This window comes from Daktulosphaira vitifoliae, unplaced genomic scaffold (genome assembly GCF_025091365.1).
Source record: "Daktulosphaira vitifoliae isolate Bord-2020 unplaced genomic scaffold, ASM2509136v1 Scaffold_3, whole genome shotgun sequence".
Taxonomy (NCBI): Eukaryota; Metazoa; Arthropoda; class Insecta; order Hemiptera; family Phylloxeridae; genus Daktulosphaira; species Daktulosphaira vitifoliae.
In genome coordinates this window covers 38,442,215-38,453,637 of record NW_026099574.1, presented here as the reverse complement: position 1 = coordinate 38,453,637, position 11,423 = coordinate 38,442,215, and the positions used below count along the sequence as shown (strand labels likewise).

The 11,423-nt window shown below is 25.4% G+C and overlaps 1 protein-coding gene across 2 annotated transcripts in view; it reads left to right on the top strand.

Moving 5' to 3' along the window:
• The first annotated feature begins 248 nt into the window (after nucleotides 1-248).
• The window catches only part of LOC126900385 (uncharacterized), a 55,853-nt gene continuing 44,678 nt past the window's right edge, over nucleotides 249-11,423 (top strand). The window contains exons 1-7 of one of the 2 annotated variants that reach the window (XM_050676059.1): nucleotides 249-390; nucleotides 1,113-1,247; nucleotides 2,108-2,134; nucleotides 3,384-3,527; nucleotides 6,353-6,379; nucleotides 7,817-7,960; nucleotides 11,235-11,261. In XM_050676059.1, coding sequence (XP_050532016.1) covers nucleotides 309-390; nucleotides 1,113-1,247; nucleotides 2,108-2,134; nucleotides 3,384-3,527; nucleotides 6,353-6,379; nucleotides 7,817-7,960; nucleotides 11,235-11,261 — 586 coding nt within the window. In that variant the 5' untranslated portion in view covers nucleotides 249-308. The remainder of the gene's footprint in view (nucleotides 391-1,112; nucleotides 1,248-2,107; nucleotides 2,135-3,383; nucleotides 3,528-6,352; nucleotides 6,380-7,816; nucleotides 7,961-11,234; nucleotides 11,262-11,423) is intronic. The other variant, XM_050676058.1, reaches the window with a different exon arrangement.

Sequence of the window (11,423 nt, the reverse complement as noted above, 5' to 3'; positions counted from 1 at the left end):
TTTTATAATTAATTAACAGAAAACTAAATTTTTAGTTTTATGTTTTCACTATTATTTTTCGTAAACATTAAGTTTGAGGAAAAATAATTTTTTATTTGTATTTGTTTAAAAATTGTTCGTATGTATGAAAATATCTATTAATATAAAAACACATAAATTATCTTTGTCATTTAAATATAATTTTATTAATATAAAATAATCATGAAATATCTTATAGTTTTAGATTCGTAAAACTTGACTAACTAAATTTTAATTGAAATTAAATTATTTTAAAGTTAAAATATACTGTTTAATTATTTTGTAATATCATGATGACGTTTTATTCCAAATTAATTAAAACTATGTTATTTTTATTATTAATTGATTTAATTACAACAAAAGAAAATGAAGGTATGTAATTATGATATTAATTTATCTTCTATGCGAAACTTAGAAGGTATTAATTTTACCATGATGTGTTTATTTATTATTATTTTTTTTTTTTGTGTCTATCAATACTTTTTCTCAGTTCTCATTGGACCGATTATTCTCAATGATACATCAAAAGATCACAAATCTTTAATTTAGTAGAAGACAATACCCTAAAAATTACACTTTTTAAAAAATCGATAATTTTCGATATTTTTTTGAATTTTTTTTTTTCTTAAAACTACCATAACTTTTTAAAAATGTACAAAACAACCTTTTTCAAATGTTAAGTTGAAAAAGCTTTATTTTTTATACGTAGTTTTCAAGTTTTTACGCCCCCAGTATAAGAGGAGATTATCCGATCTAACAAAAAAGTATGCTGATGATAGGTATATAATAAAAAATTATATATAAATAAAGGAATATATATATAAGGCATTTAGAAAATAAAATTTATGCTGATCTTAAAATTTTTCAATAAGTTATTTTAATTTATAGTTGAAAATATAAAAAGTCAAAGTTATACAGATTTGACACAATTTTGACCGATATCGATATTTCATGGCTAAGATATTAAAGTGGTTTTTTCTGTGTAGGGGCACACAGAAAAAAATATTATATTTATTTGCATATGCTGTATAATATTTTTAAAATTATATCATATGATTTAGGTGCTATATTTGTGTTTTAATTTACTTTTTTAGATTGTTTTGTAATAAACTGTGATACGAAAGCTTATGATAAAATTATGAAATGTGGTTGTCATTTATGTAAAGAATGCAGTTACAACTCTCTACAAATTGGTACATGTTTAAATTGCTCTACAGTAGTATCGTCTTGTAAGTAAATAATATTTATTGAATTTTATAAAGATTCATAAAATAAAAAAATGTTTTTTTTAATTGAAGAAGTCTGACGATAAAAAAAATGAGTTGCATTTCAAAAATTGAATATTAATAAGATTTTAGGGTATAAGGGGTGATAAAAGAAAATAAATACAGTGGAAGCCGTTTATTAGAAATACGGATATTGTTGTATCAATAACACGGATAATTGACACAATCGCATTATTGAAACAAAATGTCCCGAGACGAACCGGCCGTATATTAGAACATACACTACAAGGCATCCCCTACAAACATAGAAATTTTAGAAGCTCTTAGTGTCTTCAGGAGAGTAGTCCAGCACCGTGCGGATGAAAAAGGCTTTGAGTAGCACTACTCCTATTAATATATGGTGATGGAGTTACTCAATAGAAAAAAACAAACTTTAATAGACACGTATTTTAAATAAAAGTTTTAATTAATTTATAAGGCTTGACTTTTTATGCATTAATTATAAATTTTTCATTTTTTTTTTATAGTACAAATTAAACTAATCGCTTATTAGAAACAATCGGTTAATTGACATATTTTTCCTTGGTCCCAAAGAGTTCCTATTAAGCGGCTTTTACTGTATATTACTTAAAGCAATTGAGAAATAATTATTTAAAAAAATAATATTGTGATTCGCTATAACATATTTCGTCAAGTCTAGATGAGGAATCTCTCTGTATATATTATTTTTGTTAAAAATTATTATTGTTCATTATTAAAAACAATATACATTATTAGGACGATTTGGAAATGTTTTAAACTATAAACTAGTTTTTAAATGATTTTATTATAAATCATAAACATAAAGTATTATTTTTATACAGATAACCCATTACATTTTATCAAGAATGGTAAGAAACAAAGAAATTATATTCTTTTTTTAACACGCTTTTATTAGTTTCACTTGTATGTATGTATGTATGTATGTATGTATGTATGTATGTATGTATGTATGTATGTATGTATGTATGTATGTATGTATGTATGTATGTATGTATGTATGTTTGTAACTCTCCAAACGCCACGCGTTATCGCATATTCCGTCGTCTAGACTAGACTGTCATAACGCATTCACCCCACCCCACGCCGCGCTCATCACACGACGACAACACTATTCCTCTGTATAAATTTATTTTTGGTTATCGTACCCGTGTGCTTGTCATCAATATTATATATATGTAAACAAATTTTTATTTTGACTGACCAATAACGCCCGCGTCTAATGCGCCTTACGTATATATATATATATTCCTACCGCCGTTTATACCTCGGGTATAACGTTAGTCCGACCCGCCCGGCCATAAAACACAGCTATACTTAGTGCATGATACTTTTACGTAGTTAAGTCGCATTATTTGTATAAATATATATATTCTAATTACTATTAAAATTAATATATTAACACGATTTATTCTAATTAAGAGATATAAAGTATTCATTCCGATTACGAGGGATGATTTCCGTATCGTCATTTTTCGTCACTACCTCCACGTTCCGGGAGTGAGTAATTTACGCGCCTGCTGCTTTCCTTGGATGTGGTAGCCGTTTCTCAGACTCCCTCCCCAGAATCGAACCCTGATTTCCCGTTACCCGTAACAACCATGATATTGATAGTAACTACTATCATAACATGAAACTAAAAAGTAAAAAATAAATATAGTTTAAAAAACTAAAAAAACACGCTTTTAAAGTACATCGAACTAAAAAGTTAAAAATAATTTTTAAAATAATTATGAACAAAAAATACTAGTATTATTGTGATAAAAGCGTGGGTGCTTTGTGCCATATTTTTCGTATATTGAGCGCCCGACGCTTTTATCACAATAATACTAGTATTTTTTGTTCATAATTATTTTAAAAATTATTTTTAACTTTTTAGTTCGATGTGCTTTAAAAGCGTGTTTTTTTAGTTTTTTAAACTATATTTATTTTTTTCTTAATTCGGGTATTTTTGAAGGAACTTTTAACTTTTAAAAAATGTATAGTAGACAAAACACCGAGGAAACCTTACACAGAAAAAAATATTATATTTATTTTCCATATGTTGTACTTTTAAAATTATATCATATGTTTTATATACCATATTTTCCATATTTTTAGGTAAAACTTGTCCTGTTAAATTATGTAATAAAAGCGTTTATTATAGAATGGAAAGTTGTGGTTGTCATGTATGTGAGATTTGCGCTGAAAACTCTATAATAAATAGTGGTATATGTTTAAATTGCTCTAAAGAAGTATCGACTTGTAAGTCAATATTAAATTATAATTGAAGGTATTAATTATTTCTGAAAAATTGTAAATTTTATGATATTGATTTAAAATCAATCAAGAGTTAAAATCACTCTTTCATATGTACGTTTTGTTATGAAAAATCTAATATTCGGGAAATAATGACATATTCTAACTAAGAGTTAAAAAATACTTTTAATAAAATAGTTTTAAAAAAGTAAAAATACTTTTTGATGGCTTTAAAAAAAAATGTTGAGCCTCTTTACTAAGCTAAAAAGGTATTAGTTTTATAATTATGTGCGATTTTTTATGTTTGTCCATAAGCTCTTACGGAACCAATTTTAATGATCAATACGTAAATATAAAATAATCTTCAATATTAAAAAAAAATTGTTCGATGATTACTCTTCTGTGAAAAATTAGATGTCGAAGTAAAAGTAATTGCAATTTAAATAATAGTGGGACGATGATGCCGAGTCGGTAACGCGGCAGTGCTTGACGCACACTACCTCGGAATCACGGACTGCTACATTTACCGAACAAGAATACAGTTCCATAATTGGAGTCGTCATCACTCTCTCTAGTGAGGGACTAGCTAACCGTCGCGAAGTATCAATGGTTAAAAACCTACTCCTTTGGTGTAGACCGCTTTATAAAATATAGCGGCTATACAGAGTGGCCTAGCACTCACTGACAACTTAAATAACTTTTGATCCAGTTAATATTTTTAGCTGATTTTTTTTTTAAATAATAGTTATACGTTAGGTCTATATCTATATCTCAATAATTATTTTTTTTTACATTTTATAATATGTGAAAATTTGAATTATTTTTTTCATGTATTATTTTACGGTATTAAACATTGAAATACGTATTGAGAAAAGGACAGAAGAAAACACTATCTTTTTGTGATTACTATAATTTACAACCTTGGCATTAATACCATGATAAGAAATTTGATAAGGCAATTATTACTTATTCAAAAGTAAGCAACTTTTGAAAGTATGTCATTTTCATGGAAAAAGTTACACACCTCCAAATTCTAGTAATCACGAAAAGATAGCGTTTTCTTCTGTCCTTTTCTCAATACGTATTTCAATGTGTAATACCGTAAAATAATACATGAAAATTCCAATTTTCACAAACTTTAAAATGCTACAGAATATTTACTACTGAATATTAATAAGATATTTTTTTATTAAAATTTTTCTTAAATTCTACTCTACAAAATAGCTATCTTAGATTTTTTTTTTACATTTTATTTAAAATTTAAAAATAATTAATATTTTTAATAAAATGTAAAAAAAATAATTATTGAGATATAACTACAGACCTAACGTATAACTATTATTTAAAAAAAAATCAGATAAAAATATTAACTGGATCAAAAGTTATTTAAGTTGTCAGTAAGTGCTGGGCCACCCTGTATGAAATAATCTTACAAAGAAAATGACTGGTCTATAAAATCTTTTAAACCAGTTATTTGTAAAGTCACAAATTCGAATCTGGACCGTTTATATTTTTTTATTATAAATTAAATTTATTTTATTTATATGTGGTGATCACGTGTTTTCTGTTTCTTCTAGCCAACGCTAAAGAACCAGTGTCCAGACCATTACTGGTGTTTTTCATTAATTTCCGATTAATATTATCGAATGTGTTCCAATACCGTCCATAATATTAGTTATATTATTTGATTTTATTTTTATTGTCTTTATTTGTAGACATGGATTTTGATACATGCGTATTTTTGTCCATGTTTAACTTCTTTACTGTAAATTTAATTATTAATTTTAACTGTAATATTTATTTTATCCCTGTTCCTTAATCTAAACACGGGCTACGGTATGTTTTACATATAAACTACTTATAACTTCGGTTATCATAGTTATGGTTAATAAACCACCTCGCCTAGGTGAAGGCGATTCTTGTTACTATAGCTAGTAGCTATGTGTTGCAAACCACATTGTTGTTTTTTTATGAAATTTTTATCATAGTCAAGGATTGTTTATTATCAATTATGACTATCAATAGATAAACTTTCTGCATTAACAGTTGGTGTAATTATAAACTCACAAGAATGTGCCTTACTAACATTGATAATAACAATTCTGTGTATCTGTGAATATTGATGTTATATTTAATTAGTTAATTAATTATTAACTGATAAATCAAGAAATGTATATAACTAAAAAAAAAGAAATTACCATTTTTTCATTATTTTATTTACTTTGCGAGTAATTGTCTGGTTTATTATAAAGCAATTCCTTTGTAAAAATGTGATATTTAGTCCAAGTGTTAATAGTTGTACTATACCCCAAAATTTATAAAAAAATGTTTGATTCAATAATGTAGAATATTTTTGATAACGGTAACATTTATATGTTGTTTATCAATTTCGTTACCAGTTCATACAAGAACGATAACAGTGTAAAGATAAAGATTCGTAAAATTTTTTAAATAAAATAAATTTTTTAAATAAAATAAATATTTTATCAATTTAATAAATCTGACGATAAAAAAAAAATTGGTTGCATTACAAAAATTGAAACTTAATAAAATTTTAGGTTGTAAGGGGTGATAAAAGAAAATAAATATATTACCTAAAGCAATTGAGAAATAATTATTTAAAAAAATAATATTGTGATTCGCTATAACATATTTCGTGAGGTATAGATGAGGAATCTCTCTGTATATATTATTCTTGTTAAAAATTATTATTGTTCATTATTAAAAACAATATACATTATTATGAAGATTTGGAAATGTTTTTTTCTATAAACATGTTTTTAAATGATTTTATTATAATTTATAAACATAAATCATTATTTTTTAAACAGATATACCATTACATTTTATCAAGGATGGTAAGAAACAAATAAAATATATTCTTTTTTATCTTAATTTGGGTATTTTTGTAGGAACTATTAACTTATAAAAAATGTATATTAGACAAAACACCGAGTTTAATTGGGCTTCCTTAACATTAGTATGATAACCAAAATTGTCACATTGAGTGTTTAACTATAATCCTAGAACCTTGACAGCTAACTCATCATTTGCTTATAATGATGACTATTGAGCACGGTCATCAGACGACATACGGTTTAATAATTTTTTGGTAAAAAGGTTATCAAATTTTTTGATTGCCAAAATCAAAACTAATATTTCTTTAAACAATTTAATATTTAGTTAGTGAACAACATAAGGTTCATTGGATGAAAAGTATAATGAGAACAAAATGTTTTGTTATAGTATTTTTATAGTGTAGCAATATTAAAAATATAGATTTGTATACATTTATAATTTTTTCATTCCTTGAGGAATGATCATACATTTCATAGTTTTCTCATATAACTAAGTATTTTTTAGCTATTACATACTTAATACTGAGAATACCATCATAACATTATATGTAATAAGGAGCTATAAAATTAATGAGATTAAAATAAAAGTAATTTTTTAAATTATTACAATTATTATTTATTACTGTAGGCGCGTCATCATCATTTAAGAAAAATGACACGATCGAGAAATCTTAAAGTTTATTTTAAGCTTATTCAAAATAAATATTCAATGATTTTTCATATTTTAAAAATAAAATATAAGTCATTTATAATATTCTGTACAAAATTTCACCCCATTAGTTCATAATGATCATTTTTACATTTTGTTGTTTTAAATACATAAATTTCTCATTATTCAGTAATCTAGATAATAAATATTCAATGATTTTTCATATTTTAAAAATAAAATATATATCATAATATATGTCATTTATAATATTCTGTACAAAATTTCACCTCATTAGTTCATAATGATCATACTTACATTTTGTTGTTTTATAATACATACACCACTCATTATTAAGTAATCTATAAATCATTGTCTATTATTTGTCATCAAAATAAATATAATTATTCATGTCAATCTTTTAAAGTATTCCGAGAATCTAATGTAATGTAATACAAATCTAATGCAATAACTACAGTTTTCATTTATTCATTTATAATATACGCTTCTGTAATAATCTATTTTTATTTAATATCTAACAAACCTGTACAAATCATCTCTCCTCTGTACACTGTGGACCGTGCTCTGCTGTCAAGGAATATCAGGTAAGAGTAGTTTTAACATACTAACTAAAATAATAAGTAATAATGAATAAAATCCATTTAGAAACGTGGTCTAATATAAGCACAGGAGACCCTACACAGAAAAAAATATTATATTTATTTTCCATATGTTGTATAATATTTTTAAAATTATATCATATGATATACCATATTTTTCATATTCTTTAGATAAAACTTGTCCTGTAACAAATTGTTATGAAAGTGTTTATTATATAATGGTGGGTTGTCGTTGTCATTTATGTGAAATATGCGCTGAAGAATCTTTAAAAAATGGTGGTACATGTTTAAATTGCTCTAAAGGAGTATCGTCTTGTAAGTAAATATTAAATTATAATTGAAGGTAATAATTATTTCTGAAAAATTGTAAATTTTATAATATTCAATGATTTTAACTGTTCATATGTACGTTTTTTTAATAAAAATCCAATATTCGGAAAGTAATGACGTATAACTATATTATACGTACTACAACATTTAACTACATTCAACATTTTTAAATTAAATGCATCAAATTCACTAATACACTTCAATGGTATTTTGAATCTTTTGTATTTCTTTTGATTATCATTTTATGACTAAAAGTTAAAAAACACTTTTAATAAAATAGTTATAAAAATATAAAAATACTTTTTGATGGCTTTAAAAAAAAATGTTTAGCCTCTTTACTAAGCTGAAAAGGTATTACTTTATGTGTGTGATTTTTTATGTTTGTCCATAAAAAAAATGCTTAGCTCTTACGGAACATTTTAATGATCAATACGTAAATATTAAATAATCTTCAATATTAAAAAAAAAATTGTTCGATGAATACTCTTCTGTGAGAAATTAGATGTCGAAGTAAAAGAAATCGCTATTTATATATTTTTTTTATATTAAAACCTTAGATATTTTCCTTTCATTTGATATCATATTTTTGCAAATCTAATACTGAACCTCCTCACAGGAGGGGGTTTAAAATAGCAACTTTTTTACAATACTCAACTTTTACAACTTAACTTTTGAAAATGTTAAGGAAATACTGCGTCCTTTAAACATATATCAAATTAAATCTAATGTTATGTACTATAAAATGAAAAAAATAAATTTATCCCGACGACTTTTCTTTTTATGTAAAAATAGCTGCCGTAGTTAAAAACATGCTATTTTTGTCATAAATTTTCATTTTTCGATTTTATATTTTCAAATTTAAATTGCTATAACTTTTCGAAAAATGTATATATCAACACAAATTTATTTTTCCTAAATAAATTACGAATAATTCTTTTATTTGACATACTTTTTATTTAAATTGGACTATTTTCCATTATAAAAGAGGAGTTTAAAACTTGAAACATGCGTTTTGAAATTAAGACATTTTCAATTTAATTTTTGAAAATGTTTGGGAAACTGTGACACTTTTATATATATCTTAAATTAAAGCTAATGTAATATAATTTAATTTTGAAAAAAAAAAATTGACCTCTGGATTTGTCTTCATGGTAAAAATGACTACCGTATTCAATAATATGCTATTTTTGTGTTAAAATTCTGGGTTTTGTATTTATAAATTCACAACAATGTGTCTTACTACCATTGATAATAAAGGCTAATTTGATAATAATACCTGCGAATATCGTCATAAAAAACAATTACCCACCTGTATTTGTAATCCCTTATGTATTATACATGTATATTAACTCAAAGAAATTTGAATCTTTAAATGTTCATATCTAACAATAAACAATGAAAATTTGTTTATAAATATAAATAATATTGATGATACGCACGAATGTACGGTAACGAAAACCAAAAATAAAATTATACAGGAATATTGTCGTTGTTGTGTGATGTCAGGGGGAGGGGGGTGATTGCGTTACAGTAGTCAGTCTCAAGGCTATAGACGACATGATACGCGAGAATAATAACATGTGGCGCGTGGAGAATTACAAACAAACATACAGGTGAAACTAATATAAGCGTGCTAATATGAAATGATCTTACTAAGAAAATAACTGATCTATAAATACTTTTGGACCAGTAATTTGAAACGTCACAAATTCGAATGTGAACCGATTATATTTTTTTTTGTTATGTGTACTTATTTATTTTGGCTCACACTAGATTTGACGACAAGACAGAATAAATATAATAAAAACCGAATTATTTATCGGTATTGATCCCTCCCAAAAAAATAAAGTTGATACCCCTTTAAGTTATATGGGATAATTATTTTTATTTATTTTACATTATTGATTCAATAATGTAANTACTATACCCCAAAATTTATAAAAAAATGTTTGATTCAATAATGTAGAATATTTTTGATAACGGTAACATTTATATGTTGTTTATCAATTTCGTTACCAGTTCATACAAGAACGATAACAGTGTAAAGATAAAGATTCGTAAAATAAAAAATTTTTAAATAAAATTGAAACGAATAAATAATTTAAAGGGGTGACGTTGCGTCGCCACACAATAAATTATTTGTAAAATCGAACTAAAGTTAAGAGGAAGCTAACAGAAACAGATAACATCAATGGTTCGTAATGGACTGACCGAAGCATCAGGTTTTATTAACAGCAACAATAATAACAAAATAAATACAGTGGTGCCTTAATACAAAAATAAAATATTACTTATCGTTTCATCCGCCTCGATTTAAATTGAGCACCGTTCTTTGAAGGGTTTCAATTGTGAAGAGTGAGCTTGAATCTGGCGATTATTCTCATTTCTTAGGATGAAGGTAACTGGAGTTAACTTTNTCTGTCTAAACCTTTTCTAAACTCTTCTCGTGCTTTTTTAAAAAGTCGACTTGCTGTTTTTTGCAAAGATTTAGCATGCGATGGGTTAGGTGTTGAATTTAGAATACTACGCACCTTGTAGTCATCCGAAATCCGTTTCCTACGCTGAGCCCGTTTAAATGATTTAGATTTTTGTGCTTCCAGATTGCTTCCTTGTAGGTGACCGACTGCGCCAAATGAAACGAATAAATAATTTAAAGGGGTGACGTTGCGTCGCCACACAATAAATTATTTGTAAAATCGAACTAAAGTTAAGAGGAAGCTAACAGAAACAGATAACATCAATGGTTCGTAATGGACTGACCGAAGCATCAGGTTTTATTAACAGCAACAATAATAACAAAATAAATACAGTGGTGCCTTAATACAAAAATAAAATATTACTTATCGTTTCAAAATAAATATTTTTTCNTAAAATAAATATTTTATCAATTTAATAAATCTGACGATAAAAAAAAAATTGGTTGCATTACAAAAATTGAAACTTAATAAAATTTTAGGTTGTAAGGGGTGATAAAAGAAAATAAATATATTANGGGGTGTTAAAAGAAAATAAATATATTACCTAAAGCAATTGAGAAATAATTATTTAAAAAAATAATATTGTGATTCGCTATAACATATTTCGTGAGGTATAGATGAGGAATCTCTCTGTATATATTATTCTTGTTAAAAATTATTATTGTTCATTATTAAAAACAATATACATTATTATGAAGATTTGGAAATTTTTTTTTTCTATAAACATGTTTTTAAATGATATTATTATAATTTATAAACATAAATCATTATTTTTTAAACAGATAAACGAATATTGTATGCCGAGCATGGTAAGAAACAAATAAATTATAATTTTTTTTTTCTTAATTTAAGCATTTTTGAAGTAACTTTTAACTTATCATGGGAGATAATAGATATAAAACACCTATACTCGTATGTAACATTGACTCAAAATAGTAGAATAATAGGTTGCGTACGTGTCCCTATAAGTT